Source organism: Rhamphochromis sp. 'chilingali' (assembly GCF_963969265.1).
Source record: "Rhamphochromis sp. 'chilingali' genome assembly, chromosome: 11".
In the NCBI taxonomy this organism is placed as follows: domain Eukaryota; kingdom Metazoa; phylum Chordata; class Actinopteri; order Cichliformes; family Cichlidae; genus Rhamphochromis; species Rhamphochromis sp. 'chilingali'.
The window spans coordinates 36,045,381-36,069,844 of NC_137938.1; the positions used below are offsets into that span (position 1 = coordinate 36,045,381).

Below are 24,464 nucleotides of genomic sequence, written 5' to 3' on the forward strand. Positions count from 1 at the left end.
CTAAATGCACTGCTCACGCGGCAAAGTGAGGTTATAAAGTTATTTGATAACCCTAAGAGTTGTATTCATACTTCAGCCATAAAAGTTTTTAAAATTTCAAACTTTTGCAAAGTGTAGCCTGCATGTGCTTTATCAGAGCACACTTTCACACTGAAACACCAAGTAGGAAACTAATTTGCACATGACTCGTGAAAGTTATTCCTTCCTCTTAGTAATAATGGTACTTTTAATAAATATAGCCTGGTTGTAGCTTTGGAGGCCAGACTCAGTAAATGAAATATTTTTTAAGTGAAATATAGATTTAGTAAAATCTATGTTCAGTAATGATACTTGTTTTCATAAATTGGATGCAGGAGAAATCTTAGACAAGAACTTCAGAAGCTGATGATTTTATAGTTCTTCTCTTTTCTTTGATAGGAGGTATCTGTTCAACTGGACACATTTTTTAAATGCGGTGGTAATAAAATCTATAGCTGGTAAGCTTGTGTTTTACTTCATTCTACCATCTTGCATATATGAATAGAATAGAATAGAATTCAACTTTATTGTCATTGCACATGCACAGGTACAGGGCAACGAAATGCAGTTTGCATCCATCCAGAAGTGCTTAGTGATATAGATATATTACAATATATATTAGCAATAATATAGATATGTAAGTATATTACAGAAATGGGTCTATTATGTTATAATGTACACGGTATGAAGTATGTTGTGAATATTCTATAACTACAAGTATGTACAGGCTGTAGTGAGTACAAGCTATGTACAGGATATGCTAACATTTTCAATAGCAGACACACTGTCACCCATGCTGCTCGTCTTAAAATGCCTGCTTCTTTGTGTCACACAGTGGCAGCCATATTTACAGGCCTGGACAGGATTGACAGTGATGATGGGTGGCTATTGAAAGTGATGGGTGGCTTCTTTGCCTGGGAAGTTCTCTTCATCATCATTTTGGAGGTCCATGATTGGGTAGTTAAACACAGAGGTAAGCCTTTTTTTTGCATTTCAGTGATGAAGGAAAAAATCATCACTACCCATATACACTTTAATGACAAAAACCAATCTAGACCCAACAGTCCATTTGCACGGTGAAGAGCCACCTGATCAGTTCAGCAGCATTTAGCTGACTGAGCGAAGAGTATAACCCCTGTACACCTCAGAATGTGGTTGGATGGGTAAAATAAACAGCACTGTATCACAAGATTTTCTGTGTATAACACAGCAGCATCAAATATTTGTCACGGTACGGCATGGCACACCGTGGAAGGAGTGGGGAAGGAGGACCCAGGCGCGGTGCTCTACGTATAGACAGTGTTTATTTACAGAGGGTGATATCAAACAACAATAAATCCCCGTGTTTCTCCCCAGACTCCCGTGTCGTGTCCTCCAAGTGCTCTCTGCTCCCGTGTCTGCACTCCCGGTGCTCGCTGCTCCTTAAGCCTTCCACGCTCCTCCTGCGGGAAACAATAGCGGCAGCAGTCAGGACACTGAACAATGGCAGGCATACACTACACGACCAAAACCTAAACTGGGTAACTAACGTGGAGTCCCAAGCAATGATCCCGCGTCGGTGGGAGCTCCAAGACTCTCTTAAGTAGCTCCCCCGACGAGGCCTGATCAGCAGCAGGTGTGTGGCTTCGGGTGTGGCCAGTCCCCTTGCAGGGCCACACCCTCCAGGCCTGACGCCGCCTATAAACAAGTGCTCAGCCACCCACACACACATATACACAAGCACAGGGAAGGGGGAGCAACACCAAAATACACAGCAATAATAATAATAATAATATAATACATGACTGCTCAGGGATCCTGGGTCGCCCAGTCCCAGGACCCTGACAATATTGGTATTTATGAATTGATGAGTGAAAGCGCGTAAGAATGTCTCAATGGTAGTCTGCTGGAACAAAAGCTGTTACACTTTAACTGTGCTGAAGTACAGCGACAAAGGAATCTTTATCTTTCGATTTATTAAATGCATGAAAATACTCTGGGAATACTATACACGAAGGCTCAGCTCATGCACCACCAACCTAATGTTATCAGAGAGAACTTGCATTGAATTGTCTCAACTGAGACTATCCAATTTTGGACACGTGTAGTTTGACAATGCTGTGGCTCAATGTGTGGCTCAGTCACACAAATTATTAAAAAAAAATATGATCACAACCTCTTTGTGTCTACAAAAACTGGTTAATGTTTGGTGATTTTTAAAAAATGTTTTACCCCCCCGTGCCGCACACACTTTCCATGACCAATGGCAACTTGACATGCTAAATGTTTACATAGAGCTTCCAGCACATTGTTATCGTTCTGAAAGTTGTTGTTTTTTTGTTTTTTTTTCAATCACCACAACTACTCAACTCGACTCAATTTTATTTAAATTGATTTCAAATTGTTCTTCTTCTGTTAAAGCTTAAAACTAATATCATAACTCAACCTGTATAAATAAAATGATTAAAAACATAGCTGACTGCTTTAGTTCACTTCAGTTAATGTGCCCTGCAATATTTCACTGTTCTTTGCTCTGGGTTTCAGATGATACTGCTGATCAAATGGAATCAGCATTGGTAAGCTGAAAGAAATATAAAAGCAAGCAATCACTGATTGCCACAAGATGGAGTATTTCTAATATAATTTTACTTTTTTTGTCAGGTCAAAGGTGACAGTTGCCTGATCGCTGTGTACCTTCTGGGAAACCTTTGCTTTTTGGTGGCACTTCTGGTTGGAATTGGAGAAAAATGAGCAGCAGCAGAATCTTCCAGAGTGTTTCCCTGTAGTTTTGTTGAATTTTATCATCAATTTTAACATACTTGATGAGAGACTGCACTGGAAATTCAGACCCACTGATGCATCAGTTGGCGAATCCTGGAAAGTTTCTCAGTAATGTCTTTAAAAAATATTACTTATGTTTTTTTTCTCTTTTGCTTTTAGTTGATAATTAAGGTGTACTTTCAATCAGCATTCAATTTCACTGGGCCAAGCATTACTGTCGTGTGTGTGTGTGTGTGTGTGTGTATAATATGTCTCACAGTTGCAAAGAAAGAAGTAGTTTCAGTCGCCTTTAGCCTCCACTCTGGCTGCCAGGTAAACCAGTTTCATTTTACAAGCTGGTTACATTTTTTAAGCCAAACAGCAATTTTGTATTAAAAAGTACTTTTAACAATTTTTCCTTTTACATTTTTAAATCAGGTCAACTCGACCCACATCATAATGGGAGGGTTAAAGCCCTTTTCACACATTAACATCTGTTAATATGACAGCATCTATGTATGAATCTGCACCTTTGTCACTTTCATTTGAAAAAAAAAAACTGTCATTGATTCAGCTCCTGAACTTCCCATTTAATGTACATTTTTTCATATATTTCTAATAATCTTGCTGTCAATAACAACTGACAATAAGACAACAAATTTTTAACTTCATTAAATTGAAAATTATGTATGTCAGTGTAGTAGTGTTAAATGCTTACCAGGTTCAGATGCAAATGAAGAAACTCCACTCAGGCAAGTCTGCTGGACCAGATGGAGTGAGTCCCCTCAAGGCCTGTGCCCCCCAGCTTTGTGGAGTCTTCCATAAACTGTTCATGCTGAGTCTGAAGAGGGTCCCAGTGCTGTGGAAGACATCAAGCCTCGTCCCTGTACCAAAGACGCCACGTCCCAGTGGCCCCCAGGATTACAGGCCTGTGACACTGACCTCCCACATCATGAAGACCCTGGAAAGGCTCATCCTGGACCAGATCTCACCCATTGTCAGACCACATCAGGATCCCATTCAATTTGCTTACCAGCCCCATCTCACAGGACGCCATCATCTATCTGCTCAATCGTGTCTACATCCACCCGGACCAGCCGGCGAGCACTGTGAGGTTCATGTTTTTTTTACTTTTCCAGTGCTTGGTGATAAGCTCACAGCGATGCAGGGGGATGCTTCTCTAGTTTCCTGGATTGTTGATTACCTGACAGGAAGACCACAATATGTGCGTCTTCCACATTGTGTGTCTGACAAGGTAATCAGCAACACAGGAGCACCATAAGGGACCATCCTCTCCCCCTTCCTCTTCACCCTCTACACCACAGACTTCAGCCGCTGCACAGAGACCTGCATCTTCAGAAGTTTTGATGTAAATTTGTAAGTTTTGATGTAAGTAAATTTGCGGTCAATTTAGACTCAATTCAAAATCTCCTACTTGGGACGAACACTAAATGTAAATAGCTGACTTTCTAAATAAACCTATCCATCTTTGCAAGGTCAATTTTTGCTTTCACTAAATTCCAAATGTTTAGCCATAATTAGCTTAGCTGTCCTACTCTTGTTACTGCTCTTTCCTACTGCTGTTACAATCAAATGAACATCTCTGCAAAGATAAATTAGCTGAGACCTTAGGTTGATGGTAGTTACTAGCAAACACAGAAACTTACATACACTATATAGTACAGTTCTATGATACATCACCAAATAGAACAATTTGTGGCAATGCAGACAAGCAGAGAAACAGTTTAATTCGTTGAATTTGTTCACTTGATCGGAGGTGTGTTTCCTGCAGATATACAACATCGGATCTCAATGATTTTAAATGAGTCAAAGCCCTTGTGCGTTTAACCGGATTATTTATACCTTTAACATTCCAGCTTATAAAACGAAGAGCAGATGACTTTGCGAGCTTGCCATTCAGGTACCAAAATGCAGGTGCAGAAAAAATATGTCCCAACCTCTGGAATAATAAATCTTTCGTGCTTGAATCGATACGGTCCAATATCGTCTTTTCAGAGCTAGCAATAGCTCTCATAATCTCACTCATGTCATGGGGTGGTGCCTCCGGTCTGTCTTCAGCATGGTCCTGTCAGGATCTGACGGCGCCCTGACCGGTCGACCTGCCTGTGTGTGTGTGTGTGTGTGTGTGTGTGTGTGTGTGTTCACCCAGGGATTGACGGAGGATTTACGGACACTAAGGAAGCACTTGGAGGAGAGACGGGCACTCACTACTAGGGCTGGGTATCGTCACTGATTTCTAGAATCGATTCAATTCCGATTCACAAGGTCCCGAATCGATTCGATCCACGATTCGATTTAATTCGATTCGATTCGATTTAAATCTGGGAAATTTTGACAGTCAGAAATATTATAATTCAGATCAGTACATTTACATATTTTTGTATCAATAAAAAGGAAGCTGACACACGCAAGACTTTATCAAAGGTGTAAGCATCACAGCAGATGCCTTTGTGTCAAAGTAGCTGAAGATAAAACACAGAAAAACATGAAGGTGGTTTTCCTGGCCTGGGATTTTATAAAAATATTCTGCAGTACATCAAAAACGAAAGAAAACCATTAATCAACATATGAACATTACCTCTGAAGTTACAGAGGTTTTATTAGAGACACGGTTAAGCGTTTTGCATTTTGAATAATTTTAAAAAGTTTAAATTTGTTCAGTATTGAACAGCAGAAATGAGGTTTTCTTTTCGGAAGAATGTAAAAGGGAAAAAAACAGCGGCCGACAGCGCTGTAAACAACGGTAGACTTGTGCATAACAAGCAAGCGAATAATGAAGAAAGGGAAACTGTTCTTGAAGTACACAGAGAGAGAGAGAGAGGGCGAGAGAGAGACAGAGACAGAGAGACAGAGAGAGAGAGAGGGCGAGAGAGAGAGACAGAGAGACAGAGAGAGAGAGCTGTGCATCGCGGTGGAAGCAAAACAGTAAAAGTCAGAGTGAATTCATGACGATGTTTATGTGAATCTTCTTTTGCTGCTGGTTCGGTCAATATTGTTTGGAAAGAGATCAAACTAACAGCTTTAGAATCAGCGCATAAAGGGCGTGAACACAAAGCGCGGACCCGCCGACAGATCAGAATCAGTGAGCTGTCGGCTTTCAGCCCCGACCGTGTCCGTGCCGTCGGGTGAGAAAGGCGACATCTAAATGATTCTGATCCGCGGGTCGTGCTGTGTGTTTAAGTCTTTGTGCAGAATCCGTGTTCCTGCTCTCATTTACTGTCTTAGCTGTTTGGTGGTTCTTGAAATTTTGTGAGATGTCACCAGAGATTCTGGCATTTCGGGCAAAATAAATTTATATTAAAAAAATCGATTCAGGATTTTAATTAATCGATTTTACGTTATCCAAGCCATAATCGATCTTAATCAATGAATCGATTATAAAAACCCACCCCTACTCACTACCACGCACGGGCTTACACGGAAGGAGGGACGCACTATCACCATTGTTGCACATTTGAGCTGTTGTCACATTGCTGCACTGTAAATAAATGCACTGTCATTATTTCTGAGCTCCGCGCCTGAGTCCACTCTTTAACAACCGTGACAGGTCCGAGGCTTTTGCGGCCTGCTCTTTCCCCGATCTAGTTTTGCTCATATTTCGTACACCGTAGCCTTGAAGATGTAAAAAGTGCCTCAGAGCAGCACACGGGCGTGTTATCGTACTGTTGTTAAAAGTTCGTTAGTTTTGGAGCAATGGAATTATGAAACAAGTTAGTCCATTGAGGAGCCCTGTACAACACGTCTTCACATGGCTACCAGACACGCCCCCCGTCATTTTGTTATTATTCAATTCAGAACTGCCCAGACCAGACACAGTGACGTTTCACCAGAATCCCTTTGATCTCTGGTCTTCTTTATGACATCAGCACACGAAAACCTATAAATAGGGGAGAGGTTCTCACTCTTGTCAGTCTTTCAAAGAGAGTGGAAGAATTCACTAGGCAGGAAAACACTTAAACTACTGGAAACTTGCGTTTCTGACACAGTTGACCGTATTTTTAAAAAATCTTTTAGTTGGTACAGAGATTTAGCATCAACTTCAATTTGAAATATGAGTCTGTCAAATCCTGTTGTATGCAACATGAGAGCCGAGAACGAAAAACTTAAACAGCAAATCAAAGAGCTGAAAAATGAGAATAAAACTCTCAAACAACAAAACTCTACCATACGTGACCTTAAAGTCGAGAACGCCGACCTTAAGGAGCAAAAAAGAGAGCTCATAAATGAGAACAAGATTCTCCAAAAAAACATTGAAGTTCTCTTCAAACGAAGTGGGTTCTCTAAAAACAAGAGGAAAAGAGACCTGCAACTAGAGAATGAAACAATTCACTTCAAAATTCAAGAGCTGGAATATTGGAACCAAATTCTAAAGGATTTAAACAGCTCCAAAACCAAAGAGATCCAGCAACAGAAAGAGGTGATGCAGGAAATGGAGGCAGAAATCAGAGAGTTGCAAAGCAGCAAGACAGGCTTGGTTATAAAAGTGGGAGACATGGAAAAGGACAACCAGTCTTTAAGAGAGGAAAATGATGTGATGGTAAAACGCATGTGTGAGCTGAAAAGGGACTTTGAAAAGGAAAAAGATGACATGCAACAGGAAATACAGGCTGTTAAAACTGAGCTCCATCAGGCAAACACAGCCTTTAAAGAGTTACAAGAGAGTGAAGAAAGAAAAAGGATCATGAATGAGGAAAACAAAACAACGGACAGTGAACAGCTCAGACAGACCCTGGAACGCCAATGCTTTGCACATGAAATTGACATATTGAGGCGGCATAACGAACTTCTTGAACAGGACCTCCAGGAGCTTTCCAAAAGGAGTGGTGATTCTCAAAAAGAACTGAAACCACACGATGAGGGTGTGAAAGGAGAATCACGGATCTCCAAAGCCACTGAGAAAGACTCCGAACATGATTTTGAAGTGACCAACAGAGAAAAGGAGTTGTTGTGCCATGAATTTGAGGAAATGAAAAGAGAGCTTGAAGAGGTCAAGAAAAATCAGTATGATTCACAGGAAGCCTTGAAAACAGAAGACATGGCGTTGCAAACCCAAGCTCAGACTCCCAAAGTTTCACAGGAAGAACATAACAATCTGATAAACAACTACGATGTCCAAGTTGACATACTCAAACAACAAAATAAGGCCTTAGAAAATACGGTTAGTGACCTTACCAAAAAGATGTGGAATGGACGGGAAGCGATGAGACAAATGGAAAAGAACTTTCAAGAACAAAGGAAGCTACTCGAAAATCTCCGAGGAGAATTCGAGGAAATTTAGCACAACTACGACTTTGGCCCTCCCTATTAAACCTGGTTAACGCAGGTTCAATAGGGCTATAACTTAGACAATGGAAGTTCATTTGATTTAATTGGCCCAAAATGAGTGACTGCACCCAGACACTCAGTAGCAAAAAAATTACAGAGATTCAAGAGAGAAAACTGTTTCTGCATAGACTCCTATAGTACTGCAAGTCGTGTCATCGCTTGGTGTCCTGCATAGAGTGCAGGTTTAAGGTATCTACGTATCTTTCAGAATTAGAAGCTATGCTGCGTCAGGGGTTATAACAGCTGTGCCCCCCCCCCCAACCGGTCGAGGCAGATGGCCGCCCCTCACTGAGCCTGGTTCTGCCGAAAGTTTCTTCCTGTTAAAAGGGAGTTTTTCTTTCCCACCGTCACCAAGTCTAAGGAGCTTGGAGAAAAGCGCCTGGACTTCTTTAACTTAAAGAAGTCCAGGCGCTTTTCTTTCCAAGCTCCTTAGACTACTATGGCCTTGATGACTGATAACCTTCACAGACACTGTCATCAAGGGTTTGCTCACAGGGGATCATCTGATTGTTGGGGGGTTTTCTCTCTTATATTGTATGGTCTTTACCTTACAATATAAACAGCCGAGAAGCGGCTATTTTTGCGATCCGGTGCTTTAGAAATACATCTTAGCTGAACTGAACTCCATAACATCTGGACCGAAATGCCTACACACAACGGTAGGCATTTCAATCAAGAGCTCTGTCCAAAACGTTCAATGACAAGCATCAGCACCAGGATTGTTTTTTAGCTCACCAACAGTTCATGTTCCCTACCCATTTTTTATTGTAACTGCAACTTTGTAAGACTGGGTTGGGAGATGTTCTTGTGGTGAGCTTTTATTTACATAATTGGTTTCTTTAATAGTGAAATAAAATAAATTTGTATAACTGGAAACAGCGTTCTCCTGTGTGATTATCACATTGTATTCTTTAAACCATATAACAGAATATATAATATATATAATTTACTCATAGTAATATTAATATCTAATGTGATTGAGTTTCCTTATCTCTACTTATGTGCTGATGTGTTCACTGAGGCCATTGTATGGTCCATTTTGGCTGCATTTCCATGTTTTAAACATGAAATTTGCTTATTTAAAGGGTGTCTCATGTATCTCTTATGCAGAAATATGTGTTGCCTAGCTGGACAAATGTAGCACAGGTCTACTATTATTGGTCACGTGTGTTTTCCCCCCCAGCCATCATGTTCTGTTTGTGCTTAGTTATGTCCATGTCTTATCTCCTGTCCCCTTTTCCCTCTGTATGTATTCACAGTGTACGTGTTCCTCGTCGGCTCGTCATGCTAAGTCTGCGTGTCTTATTCCGTCATGTGTCATGTATCACTCCAAATCTCACTGACTTTAACTAATAATAACTGTTTGCTGAGTGTTATGTCTAAAAGGTATTGCACAATCGCCTCTAGTAGAGGATCAGGTTTGTTTTCCACTGATAATGGATTTTAACATGACTGACCAATGATTGTGGAGCACGTCAATGTAGGATCTTATAAATACAACGAGCAAACTTAAATGTTTTAAAATGTTCAAAAAATTAATGTATTATATTTCTGAAGTATGACGGAAGGAAAAAGTTACATTTTTTTCATATTTTAAAAAAAAATCCATGGGTTTAATGGGTCCATCATCACTATATTGAGGGCCTTGTATAATAGCCCAACTGAAAAAGTAAAGATTAACGGTGAACTTTCAGATGCTTTCAAGCTTGAAAGGTCCACAAGACAAGGATGCCCACTGAGTCCACTCTTATTTGCTATTTTTATAGAGCCATTGGCTGAAAGGATTAGGCAGAATGGTAACATAAAAGGGATTAATATCACTGGAAGTGAGCAGAAATTGGCCTTGTTTGCAGATGACATTTTGGTTTACTTATCAAAACCTACCGAATCACTTATGGAGCTCATGTCAGTGTTAAAGGAGTATGGGCTATACTCGGGATATAAATTGAATATACAAAAAACACAAGTTCTTAGTAGCTTTTATAGCCCTCCCCAGAATCTGCTCAACAAATACAAACTAAGCTGGGACAAAAGAACTATCAAATATCTGGGCATAAACTTATCAATGGATATAACTAGCTTGGAAGAAATCAACTACCCCCTACTTAAAAAAGATATCATGCTAAATATTAGCAGATGGTCTATCTAAGCATTTCTTCTAGAGTGGACATCATAAAAATGAATATGCTCCCAAAGATATTAAACTTATTCCAGTCTGTTTCTATAGAAAACCCTGATAGATACTTTGTAGAGTGGGATAGGACCCTCTCAAGATTTATATGGGCGGGTAAAAAGCCAAGAGTTAAGTTCAAAACACTTCAGCTTCCCAAAGATAAAGGAGGATTAGGCATCCCTTGCCTACAGGATTACTACAGGGCAACACAAATAAGAAATCTGGTGGGCTGGTGTAAACCCGGATACTGTTCAACAGAGAGACGAATCTGGCATTGATATCTGACATCACAACAGAGAGACGAATCTGGCATTGATATCTGACATCACAACAGAGAGACGAATCTGGCATTGATATCTGACATCACAACAGAGAGACGAATCTGGCATTAATATCTGACATCACAACAGAGAGACGAATCTGGCATTAATATTTGACATCACAACAGAGAGACGAATCTGGCATTAATATCTGACATCACAACAGGGAGACGAATCTGGCATTGATATCTGACATCACAACAGAGAGACGAATCTGGCATTGATATCTGACATCACAACAGAGAGACGAATCTGGCATTGATATCTGACATCACAACAGAGAGACGAATCTGGCATTGATATCTGACATCACAACAGAGAGACGAATCTGGCATTGATATCTGACATCACAACAGAGAGACGAATCTGGCATTGATATCTGACATCACAACAGAGAGACGAATCTGGCATTGATATCTGACATCACAACAGAGAGACGAATCTGGCATTGATATCTGACATCACAACAGAGAGACGAATCTGGCATTGATATCTGACATCACAACAGAGAGACGAATCTGGCATTGATATCTGACATCACAACAGAGAGACGAATCTGGCATTGATATCTGACATCACAACAGAGAGACGAATCTGGCATTGATATCTGACATCACAACAGAGAGACGAATCTGGAATTAATATCTGACATCACAACAGAGAGACGAATCTGGCATTGATATCTGACATCACAACAGAGAGACGAATCTGGCATTGATATCTGACATCACAACAGAGAGACGAATCTGGCATTGATATCTGACATCACAACAGAGAGACGAATCTGGCATTGATATCTGACATCACAACAGAGAGACGAATCTGGCATTGATATTTGACATCACAACAGAGAGACGAATCTGGCATTAATATCTGACATCACAACAGAGAGACGAATCTGGCATTAATATCTGACATCACAACAGAGAGACGAATCTGGCATTGATATTTGACATCACAACAGAGAGACGAATCTGGCATTAATATCTGACATCACAACAGAGAGACGAATCTGGCATTGATATTTGACATCACAACAGAGAGACGAATCTGGCATTGATATCTGACATCACAACAGAGAGACGAATCTGGCATTGATATCTGACATCACAACAGAGAGACGAATCTGGCATTAATATCTGACATCACAACAGAGAGACGAATCTGGCATTAATATCTGACATCACAACAGAGAGACGAATCTGGCATTGACATTTGATATCACAACAGAGAGACTGGATGTCAATGTCAGAAAGATGACTGTGATGTCAGAACCCTCTAAATCTTGTAATTTACAGATGGTAAATGGCCTGTGTTTGCATAGCGCTTTACTAGTCCCTAAGGACCCCGAAGCACTTTACACATCCAGTCATCCACCCATTCACACACTGGTGATGGCAGCTACATTGTAGCCACAGCCACCCTGGGGCGCACTGACAGAGATATTTAATTCCAAATGATTTGACTGCATCATTGCGTCTTTGAGTTATGACCCAAACTCTCTATCAACTTTGTGAATAAATTCACGTCCCCCTGTGACCTCATAATTACACCACAGTTCAGATGGCATGAATGAGTCATGAGGTCACACCAACAGTGACAACATCAGCAGTGACATCACTAAAGTTGCCAGGTGAGTCCATAAATAGAACCTGTGACGTGGAGCAGGTACCGCCGTTTTGGACAATGCCACGACGCAGGTATAGACGCAGACATGCGAGGTCTTCTCGCCCCGTTCGCAGACACAAGAGACCCCACAAGGCCTCGGGTGTCCGCAGACGTGGGAGAAGATACCGTCGCAGACATTAGACAATCTCAATAAACATGTAGGATGAACATCAAAACTTTGGTCCAATCAAGTTTTTTTTAGATAACATATGTTGTTGTTGTTCTGTGTGTGTTTGTTATCAATGTTGTGGAAAAAAGTTAAGCTTAGTAAGCCATCAAGCACTGATCACTCGTAGAAGAGCACCAATAGGAGACAGAACTAATTAGAAGGTGTTATTATTCAGTCTGTACATCGAATAGAAGGCACTAACCACAAGGTGATCTTCAATTCATCTCTGTGTGAATGTGAACGGGGCGAGAAGACCCCCACTAACTGCATGTCCCTAGACTGTGGGAGGAAGCTTGAGAGAACATCCAGACTCCACACAAAGACCCCGGCCTGATGAGGCTAGGGTCCTGAGTTCGATACCCTAAACTGAACGCAGGACAGAGGAAGGGATGGGTGATGTTCATGTGCGCCCAGGTGTATGATGTGGCTCTTTGTCTGTGACTGGTTGGCTGTCCCAGCCCTGGCCCTTCATGTATTTCAGTAATGTCCTTTTCTCCCGTCTCGTTTACATGTTTTTCCCTTGTGACCCATTCCTTCTGTCACGTGTGTTTCCCCCCCAGCCATCATGTTCTGTTTGTGCTTAGTTATGTCCATGTCTTATCTCCTGTCCCCTTTTCCCTCTGTATGTATTCACAGTGTACGTGTTCCTCGTCGGCTCGTCATGCTAAGTCTGCGTGTCTTATTCCATCATGTGTCATGTATCACTCCAAATCTCACTGACTTTAACTAATAATAACTGTTTGCTGAGTGTTATGTCTAAAAGGTATTGCACAATCGCCTCTAGTAGAGGATCAGGTTTGTTTTCCACTGATAATGGATTTTAACATGACTGACCAATGATTGTGGAGCACGTCAATGTAGGATCTTATAAATACAACGAGCAAACTTAAATGTTTTAAAATGTTCAAAAAATTAATGTATTATATTTCTGAAGTATGACGGAAGGAAAAAGTTAAATTTTTTTTCATATTTAAAAAAAAAATCCATGGGTTTAATGGGTCCATCATCACTATATTGAGGGCCTTGTATAATAGCCCAACTGCAAAAGTAAAGATTAACGGTGAACTTTCAGATGCTTTCAAGCTTGAAAGGTCCACAAGACAAGGATGCCCACTGAGTCCACTCTTATTTGCTATTTTTATAGAGCCATTGGCTGAAAGGATTAGGCAGAATGGTAACATAAAAGGGATTAATATCACTGGAAGTGAGCAGAAATTGGCCTTGTTTTTGAAGAGTAATACCAGCCGGCAGGTGTGGCAAGGCATCCAGCACCTAACCAACTATAAGATCAATCTCGGAGCTGCGGACGGTGACCTGGAGCTGGCAGAGGAGCTGAATATCTTCTTTGCCCGCTTTGAGACCAGGGTACCGGAGGTATTGGAGCCACAGCAGCAACACGCCACCCATAGCAGCACCACCCTCACCCTGGAAGAGCACGAGGTGAGGCGCATGCTGCAGGCTGTTAACCCGAGGAAGGCGGCGGGTCCTGATGGTGTGCCAGGTCGAATATTGAGGGATTGTGCAGGACAGCTGGCTGGGATCTTCACCAGGATTTTCAACAAATCCCTCGCACAGGCGACTGTCCCACTCTGCCTGAAGTCCTCCACCATAGTCCCCTTGCCTAAGAAGCCCCACATCACCGGCCTGAATGACTACAGACCGGTGGCACTCACCCCAGTGGTAATGAAATGCTTTGAGAAGCTGGTCCGCAGACACATCACAGCAGCCCTGCCCCGCAGCCTGGATCCACACCAGTTTGCCTACAGAGCAAACCGATCCACGGAAGACGCTGTAGCCACAGCACTCCATGCTGCATTAACTCACCTGGAAGAGCATGGTAGCTATGTGCGGATGCTCTTCGTGGATTACTGCTCAGCTTTTAACACCATCCTTCCACACAAACTGGTGGCCAAGCTACAAGACCTGGGGCTTCCAGACAGCACCTGCATGTGGATCAATAGCTTCCTCTCGGGCCGTAGACAGAGAGTCAGAGTTGGCCATCACACATCCTCAGCCCTGAGTCTCAGCACTGGCTCACCCCAGGGCTGTGTGCTCAGTCCACTGCTCTACTCTCTCTACACACACGACTGCACTCCTCGCCACCACAGCAACATCTTTGTGAAATTTGCAGATGACACCACAGTGGTGGGGCTCATTTCCAAGGGAGACGAGTCTACGTACAGAGACGAGGTGGAGCAGCTGACGTCATGGTGTAAGGCCAATAACCTCCTCCTCAACACTTCAAAAACCAAAGAACTCATAATAGACTTCAGAAGGAAAAAGGCAGAGATCCAACCACTATTCATAAATGGGGACTGTGTAGAAAGGGTGGCAAGCTTCCGCTTCCTGGGAGTCAATATAGAGGAGAACCTTTCCTGGAGTGTGAACACCTCCGAGCTGCTGAAAAAGGCCCAACAGAGACTGTACTTCCTGAGAATTCTCAGGAGGAATAACATCACACAGAGACTGCTGGTGTCCTTCTACAGAGCCACCATTGAGAGTGTTCTAACTTACTGCATATGCATCTGGTACACTAGCTGCACAGGGGCTCAGAGGAAAGCACTCCAAGGGATCATTAACACTGCCCAAAAGATCACTGGCTGCCCTCTCCCCACACTGGAAGTTCTACACAACGCCCACTGTTTTAAAAAGGCCCAAAACATCATAAAAGACACCTCACATCCTGGCCACTCCCTGTTCGAACTGTTGCCCTCAGGCAGACGGTACAGGGCAATCAGAGCAAGGACTAATAGACTCAAACACAGCTGTTATCCAACTGCAATAACACATCTGAATACTACAAAAAAATGTCCATCACGCCACTCTTGTGTTAATCTATGCACGGTCTGAAGCATGTGTGTGGGAATGTATGTGAATGTTTTACTGTTATATCTTATTAGTATTTTAAGTATTCTATCTATTTTATTTATTGAATTTTATTGTTTTATTTATATTTTGATATTGCTAGGGATGATGCAATGATCGGGGACCATTCTTCATTTCGTTGTTCTCATGACAATGACAATAAAGTTTCTGATTCTGATTCTGTTTGCAGATGACATTTTGGTTTACTTATCAAAACCTACCGAATCACTTATGGAGCTCATGTCAGTGTTAAAGGAGTATGGGCTATACTCGGGATATAAATTGAATATACAAAAAACACAAGTTCTTAGTAGCTTTTATAGCCCTCCCCAGAATCTGCTCAACAAATACAAACTAAGCTGGGACAAAAGAACTATCAAATATCTGGGCATAAACTTATCAATGGATATAACTAGCTTGGAAGAAATCAACTACCCCCTACTTAAAAAAGATATCATGCTAAATATTAGCAGATGGTCTATCTAAGCATTTCTTCTAGAGTGGACATCATAAAAATGAATATGCTCCCAAAGATATTGTACTTATTCCAGTCTGTTTCTATAGAAAACCCTGATAGATACTTTGTAGAGTGGGATAGGACCCTCTCAAGATTTATATGGGCGGGTAAAAAGCCAAGAGTTAAGTTCAAAACACTTCAGCTTCCCAAAGATAAAGGAGGATTAGGCATCCCTTGCCTACAGGATTACTACAGGGCAACACAAATAAGAAATCTGGTGGGCTGGTGTAAACCCGGATACTGTTCAACAGAGAGACGAATCTGGCATTAATATCTGACATCACAACAGAGAGATGAATCTGGCATTAATATCTGACATCACAACAGAGAGACGAATCTGGCATTGATATCTGACATCACAACAGAGAGACGAATCTGGCAATGATATTTGACATCACAAATTTAAATGTTGGTATGGTTAAATGTTATCCTGTGTGACACTCACACATGCATACACATATACAAGTGTCTGTAAACTTTGATATATCTTTCCTACAGGATCAATAAGAATCCATATGGGTACCTTCACCAGCAATAAAAGGATCAATATTAATAATCCCCTTGTTGTTGGCAAAGATGATGTTCCTGATATCATCAAAGCTCATGGTAAGACCTTGCACAAAGTGATACGTGTAAAATAAAAATGTTTTTTAGTCCAAAATAATCTCAGCAAAGTCCTCTGTCATTTTTTGCTAAGCTGTTCACAGCTAAATGATTTGAAAGTCCTTGGAAGATAAATGCTACCAGGAAGGTCATTTCATTTGTACTTTTAGCACGATTAAAGTGTTTAATCTATAATACTGAGTAGACTTGCAGTCCTTTAAATTGAACTGCACATGTTTCACAGACACAAGTTACACAAACAAGGAACCAAAACAGTGGATGAGGTTGGACACATTAGATGGGTGGTCTCTTAACAATAACTGTCCTTTTTCATGAGATAAGGATATGCAAAACAATAATTTATAACAATCTTCAGATGTTTGAAAACTAATAGAATTTTGAAGATGTGAAAAACATTTCTGTGCCGCTTTTCTGCTAATGGTATACCTGTAATTATGGCAATGGACTCAGTTTCTTGGCCCAAGGTTGCTGTTTGGCTGCTCACTGTCTATATTACCTTTGCTCTGTTGACTCATTAGTTTAAATCCAGAATTTGACGACTACTGTCAAATGTTTCTGCTCTAAATTTTTAGTCAGTTGACAGACCACATGTTTACTCCAGGGGAAGAAATTCATCTTAACTCCTAAAACAAAGAGAAGTGGAGAGAATTTCAATATTTAACTGTGTTTCAGGATCACTCATGCTGATTGCCTGGATGACCACAGGATCACTCGGCATGATGGTTGCCCGATATCTAAAAAAAATGGCCAAGGGAAAAAAAATGTGCGACAAAGATCTCTGGTTTATGGTGAGACATCATAGACAAAACCATGTATTATCTTTTCAATGTGGAACCAAAGTTTTTGTAAACTAAACTAGGCTTGAAAATAACTTAAACTTGGTGTGTTTCCAGAATAAATTTCATGACTAAAAATATTAACTTCATAAGTAATTTCAGATATCCAATCCAAGATATAATAGACTTGTAAGACAGCTTGGTCCAAGCCTAATGTTATCTGGACAAATGTATTGGTTTAGCTGCCACAGTATCATGCTGTATTCTTTGTGTTCCTCCAGGTCCATGTTGGAGCAATGTGTCTGACGGTAGCAGCCACAATCATTGCTTTCATCCTTGTGTTCGTTCATTCTCAGGACTGGTCTGGGGTTAGTACACTGACTCTGCTAGATTCTAAGAATCTTAGTTAAGTTATGGTTTTGTACTATTCATTACAGCGACAATCAAATGATAAAACCGTGTTTCTCTGTAATAATATTTATTTTCTTATTTATTCCAACTAAATTTTATGTGTTGTTCACACAGAATTGGGGGTAATTGTTGAATACAAATTGTTGTTTATATGAATGCAAATACCCTCCAAATTATGTTGCAACATTTAGATTTCATTTAATCCCAGTTTTTAAACCCTATATTTAAGTACAAATGTATTTATATAGCACTTTTCAAGATCATTTCTGCAAAGTGCTTCACAATCAAAATAGTTAAGTTAAAAAGAACTCCAAACGTTCCTCATTGAAGATTTAGTTGATATTGCGTGGACATCAAGAGTTTTAATTACATTAGGCACAAACAAGGACTTTGTTTTCTGTTTGAAGAAAATGATCAGCCATTCATTTTTTTAAATAGTCCAAACACCTATGCAAGACCTGTTGCTTAGAAAGTGCAAAGAGTGTGTTTATACACCACTTTGCATTTAATCCTTAGTTACTCTCTGGCTCTCGTCCATAACATTTTGCCTGTCGTGTCTCCCCATCACCTCCAACCAGTTGCAGCAGATGGCTGCATCACCTGAGCCTGGTTCTGCTGGAGGTTTCTAACAGAAAAGAAGGGAATATTTCCTTCCCACTATCACCAAAAGCTTGCTTCCACCAGTTGTAGTAGTGATGCAGAAACATTATGCCTTTTGACAACCAATCCACATATGAACAGGTTCAAGAAATAATTTGAGGGATAAATGGAATCTGTGGGCTGCATCCAGTTAGTTTCACTTTAGTTTTTTATAAAACAGTCATCTCATGGTGCTTTACATTAGAAGGATGAGCCAAGGGAGTTTAATATAATTCAACTTAATATGAATGCGATAACCATACCAACCAGGTATGGACCCCTCCAACCCTTGGCTTTGGTGTGCAGAAACAACTCCCGTGTAACAGTAGGACCCTCTGGCAAAACCAGACTGAAGGAGGACGATCATCTCCAGCTTTTGGTTGTGATGTGATTGTAGAAGAGAATAGCGACACCATGTAAAACCTAAAGGACAAAATGCAAACTATGGAGATGACAAAAAGTTGGTGCATATTTATAAGCCAATATTGCAAGTCATTAAGACAAAAGGCAAGTGGAGCAGAAGTGCCCCTCATGGGAGGTACATCTAGAAATGATTAAGTTCTCATGGTACTCTCAAAGGTACTCGTACTTTTCACTCTGGGGTTATTTGTGGAGGCTTTACCTTCACTTGGGTAGTAGAGCAAGTCATCTATCAAACAGAAGGTCCATAGATCAATCCTCAGCTCCTCCAGTCTGCAAGTTGCATCCACAGGCAAGATTAATATACCCCTTCAAAGTGTTTTTTTTTCTTTTCTCTTGATATTCATTAAGCACTCTTTAGTTGTGTGTTTCAGCTCTCAGACTGATATTTATGCCCCATGATTAGCACTGTTAATGTGTTTGGTATCCAGGGAGCACATCCAGTGTTGGGGTGCCTGGTTATGATCCTCTCACTCATCCAGCCTATCGGGGCCTTGCTGCGCTGCGGACCACAACATCACCTGTATGTATCCATCTGTGTGTGTTTAATTAATATACTATATCATGCCTATACACATTTAAGAATACTCTGTTCAAATATTATTTAAAAAAAAATTAAAAATGGCCTCACTTTTTTTTTCTCTACAATTATTTAACAAATTTTGAAAACACGATAAACCAAAGGAATGGGGCAGTACATGCTTAATGACTAAATGCACTGCTCACTCGGCAAAGTGAGGTTATAAAGTTATTTGATAACCCTAAGAGTTGTATTCATACTTCAGCCATAAAAGTTTTTAAAATTTCAAACTTTTGAACCCGATAATATCCTTTACATTAAATGTATGGTATGATACAGTAAGGGAGTTCAGGATTGGCAAAGAGCTTGGTTTGCTAAAATGGATAGCCTTCGATGAAGAATTTAGACCAGGAAAATTGGATCTTGGTTTTAAAAATTGGAATGAAAAGGGAATCACAGCAATTTGTTTATTAATCAAAAAAGGAGAAATTAAAAGTTTTGAAGAATTAAAACGGGAATACAACTTAAATAACAAGGATTTTTTCAGATACTTACAGGTGAGAGATTACTTTAATAAAAACATAAAAATAGAGGAAGACAAAATCCATCCTATTATAAAAATAAATATACTGGCATATAAAAGTGTTATTCCAAAAACAGTGTCTACCCTATACAAATGTTTGATGGAATCAAGACAGGAATCAACTGTATATGTTAAAGTAAAATGGGAAAGAGAGCTGAGTGAAGAAATCACTGAGAGGGTGTGGTATGAAACATGGAAAGAACATAAGAATACAACTCACTCATTGAGGTGGAGAGAATTCATCTGGAAAAATCAAATTCGCTATTTTATTACACCTAAGATTAAAAATAAACAAACCAATACACAACAACAATGTTGGAGGCTGTGTGGATGGGATGAACCAGACCATACACACATTTTCTGGAAGTGCAGAAAAATTCACACTTTCTGGGTTAAAATTCACTCGGCTCTCTGTGATATATTAGGTTATATTATTCCTAGAACCTGCCTTGTTTTGTATCTAGGGTACTTGGAAGGTACTGTAGATGTAAAGGATCGTTACCTGGCTAAGATTCTCCTTTTGGCAGCAAAGAAGGCCATCACCAAAAACTGGCTTAAGACAGAAACACCAGGAAAGCAGCAGTGGGTAGCAATTGTGGAGGACATTATGGAGATGGAGAACCTTACATATAAACTGAAATTAAAGGAAGAACGCTTTTTGAAGGACTGGGGAAAATGGTTGACGTACAACGGAAGGGGAAAAAACAGACTGAACTGAATGAAGATGAGCATACAAGAAGAAAAAAAAAAGTGAAATGAACGATGGAAATGTTTGACACCACAGGCATGTTTCCTTTTTTTTCTTTTGTTTTCCTTTATCTTATTTTTCTAATTATTATTCTATATGTATCTATATTTTTATACATATATATTTGTTTGTTTCTTTTTCTTTCTAATTTCACTGTCTTGAGTTTGTGACTCTCTTTGTATTCTGTTATTCTGAAGAAACTGTATGCGTAATGGACAGGTGAGTTGTTCAAATAAATAAAATAAAAAGTTAAAAAAAAAAAAATTTCAAACTTTTGCAAAGTGTAGCCTGCATGTGCTTTATCAGAGCACACTTTCACACTGAAACACCAAGTAGGAAACTAATTTGCACATGACTCGTGAAAGTTATTCCTTCCTCTTAGTAATAATGGTACTTTTAATAAATATAGCCTGGTTGTAGCTTTGGAGGCCAGACTCAGTAAATGAAATATTTTTTAAGTGAAATATAGATTTAGTAAAATTGTATGTTCAGTAATGATACTTGTTTTCATAAATTGGATGCAGGAGAAATCTTAGACAAGAACTTCAGAAGCTGATGATTTTATAGTTCTTCTCTTTTCTTTGATAGGAGGTATCTGTTCAACTGGACACATTTTTTAAATGCGGTGGTAATAAAATCTATAGCTGGTAAGCTTGTGTTTTACTTCATTCTACCATCTTGCATATATGCTAACATTTTCAATAGCAGACACACTGTCACCCATGCTGCTCGTCTTAAAATGCCTGCTTCTTTGTGTCACACAGTGGCAGCCATATTTACAGGCCTGGACAGGATTGACAGTGATGATGGGTGGCTATTGAAAGTGATGGGTGGCTTCTTTGCCTGGGAAGTTCTCTTCATCATCATTTTGGAGGTCCATGATTGGGTAGTTAAACACAGAGGTAAGCCTTTTTTTTTGCATTTCAGTGATGAAGGAAAAAATCATCACTACCCATATACACTTTAATGACAAAAACCAATCTAGACCCAACAGTCCATTTGCACGGTGAAGAGCCACCTGATCAGTTCAGCAGCATTTAGCTGACTGAGCGAAGAGTATAACCCCTGTACACCTCAGAATGTGGTTGGATGGGTAAAATAAACAGCACTGTATCACAAGATTTTCTGTGTATAACACAGCAGCATCAAATATTTGTCACGGTACGGCATGGCACACCGTGGAAGGAGTGGGGAAGGAGGACCCAGGCGCGGTGCTCTACGTATAGACAGTGTTTATTTACAGAGGGTGATATCAAACAACAATAAATCCCCGTGTTTCTCCCCAGACTCCCGTGTCGTGTCCTCCAAGTGCTCTCTGCTCCCGTGTCTGCACTCCCGGTGCTCGCTGCTCCTTAAGCCTTCCACGCTCCTCCTGCGGGAAACAATAGCGGCAGCAGTCAGGACACTGAACAATGGCAGGCATACACTACACGACCAAAACCTAAACTGGGTAACTAACGTGGAGTCCCAAGCAATGATCCCCGCGTCGGTGGGAGCTCCAAGACTCTCTTAAGTAGCTCCCCCGACGAGGCCTGATCAGCAGCAGGTGTGTGGCTTCGGGTGTGGCCAGTCCCCTTGCAGGGCCACACCCTCCAGGCCTGACGCCGCCTATAAACAAGTGCTCAGCCACCCACACACACATATACACAAGCACAGGGAAGGGGGAGCAACACCAAAATACACAGCAATAATAATAATAATAATAATATAATACATGACTGCTCAGGGATCCTGGGTCGCCCAGTCCCAGGACCCTGACAATATTGGTATTTATGAATTGATGAGTGAAAACGCGTAAGAATGTCTCAATGGTAGTCTGCTGGAACAAAAGCTGTTACACTTTAACTGTGCTGAAGTACAGCGACAAAGGAATCTTTATCTTTCGATTTATTAAATGCATGAAAATACTCTGGGAATACTATACACGAAGGCTCAGCTCATGCACCACCAACCTAATGTTATCAGAGAGAACTTGCATTGAATTGTCTCAACTGAGACTATCCAATTTTGGACACGTGTAGTTTGACAATGCTGTGGCTCAATGTGTGGCTCAGTCACACAAATTATTAAAAAAAAATATGATCACAACCTCTTTGTGTCTACAAAAACTGGTTAATGTTTGGTGATTTTTAAAAAATGTTTTACCCCCCCGTGCCGCACACACTTTCCATGACCAATGGCAACTTGACATGCTAAATGTTTACATAGAGCTTCCAGCACATTGTTATCGTTCTGAAAGTTGTTGTTTTTTTGTTTTTTTTCAATCACCACAACTACTCAACTCGACTCAATTTTATTTAAATTGATTTCAAATTGTTCTTCTTCTGTTAAAGCTTAAAACTAATATCAGAACTCAACCTGTATAAATAAAATGATTAAAAACATAGCTGACTGCTTTAGTTCACTTCAGTTAATGTGCCCTGCAATATTTCACTGTTCTTTGCTCTGGGTTTCAGATGATACTGCTGATCAAATGGAATCAGCATTGGTAAGCTGAAAGAAATATAAAAGCAAGCAATCACTGATTGCCACAAGATGGAGTATTTCTAATATAATTTTACTTTTTTTGTCAGGTCAAAGGTGACAGTTGCCTGATCGCTGTGTACCTTCTGGGAAACCTTTGCTTTTTGGTGGCACTTCTGGTTGGAATTGGAGAAAAATGAGCAGCAGCAGAATCTTCCAGAGTGTTTCCCTGTAGTTTTGTTGAATTTTATCATCAATTTTAACATACTTGATGAGAGACTGCACTGGAAATTCAGACCCACTGATGCATCAGTTGGCGAATCCTGGAAAGTTTCTCAGTAATGTCTTTAAAAAATATTACTTATGTTTTTTTTCTCTTTTGCTTTTAGTTGATAATTAAGGTGTACTTTCAATCAGCATTCAATTTCACTGGGCCAAGCATTACTGTCGTGTGTGTGTGTGTGTGTGTGTGTATAATATGTCTCACAGTTGCAAAGAAAGAAGTAGTTTCAGTCGCCTTTAGCCTCCACTCTGGCTGCCAGGTAAACCAGTTTCATTTTACAAGCTGGTTACATTTTTTAAGCCAAACAGCAATTTTGTATTAAAAAGTACTTTTAACAATTTTTCCTTTTACATTTTTAAATCAGGTCAACTCGACCCACATCATAATGGGAGGGTTAAAGCCCTTTTCACACATTAACATCTGTTAATATGACAGCATCTATGTATGAATCTGCACCTTTGTCACTTTCATTTGAAAAAAAAAAACTGTCATTGATTCAGCTCCTGAACTTCCCATTTAATGTACATTTTTTCATATATTTCTAATAATCTTGCTGTCAATAACAACTGACAATAAGACAACAAATTTTTAACTTCATTAAATTGAAAATTATGTATGTCAGTGTAGTAGTGTTAAATGCTTACCAGGTTCAGATGCAAATGAAGAAACTCCACTCAGGCAAGTCTGCTGGACCAGATGGAGTGAGTCCCCTCAAGGCCTGTGCCCCCCAGCTTTGTGGAGTCTTCCATAAACTGTTCATGCTGAGTCTGAAGAGGGTCCCAGTGCTGTGGAAGACATCAAGCCTCGTCCCTGTACCAAAGACGCCACGTCCCAGTGGCCCCCAGGATTACAGGCCTGTGACACTGACCTCCCACATCATGAAGACCCTGGAAAGGCTCATCCTGGACCAGATCTCACCCATTGTCAGACCACATCAGGATCCCATTCAATTTGCTTACCAGCCCCGTCTCACAGGACGCCATCATCTATCTGCTCAATCGTGTCTACATCCACCCGGACCAGCCGGCGAGCACTGTGAGGTTCATGTTTTTTTTACTTTTCCAGTGCTTGGTGATAAGCTAACAGCGATGCAGGGGGATGCTTCTCTAGTGTCCTGGATTGTTGATTACCTGACAGGAAGACCACAATATGTGCGTCTTCCACATTGTGTGTCTGACAAGG

The 24,464-nt window shown here is 40.5% G+C and overlaps 1 protein-coding gene and 1 long non-coding RNA gene across 2 annotated transcripts; both read left to right on the plus strand.

The window, feature by feature from the left end:
• Window positions 1-417: 417 nt before the first annotated feature.
• Window positions 418-3,034, plus strand: LOC308405965. The gene is made up of 4 exons (XR_013973424.1): window positions 418-476; window positions 854-991; window positions 2,542-2,573; window positions 2,659-3,034. It is a non-coding gene; the product is annotated as an uncharacterized lncRNA (long non-coding RNA).
• Window positions 3,035-16,299: 13,265 nt separating this feature from the next.
• On the plus strand, window positions 16,300-23,485 carry LOC308406147 (putative ferric-chelate reductase 1). The gene is made up of 8 exons (XM_080897016.1): window positions 16,300-16,421; window positions 17,112-17,227; window positions 17,497-17,583; window positions 19,117-19,208; window positions 21,125-21,183; window positions 21,301-21,438; window positions 22,993-23,024; window positions 23,110-23,485. Exons 1-8 carry the CDS (start codon window positions 16,331-16,333, stop codon window positions 23,197-23,199), a joined length of 705 nt encoding a protein of 234 aa, XP_080753142.1. The 5' UTR covers window positions 16,300-16,330; the 3' UTR covers window positions 23,200-23,485.
• The last annotated feature ends 979 nt before the right edge of the window (window positions 23,486-24,464 follow it).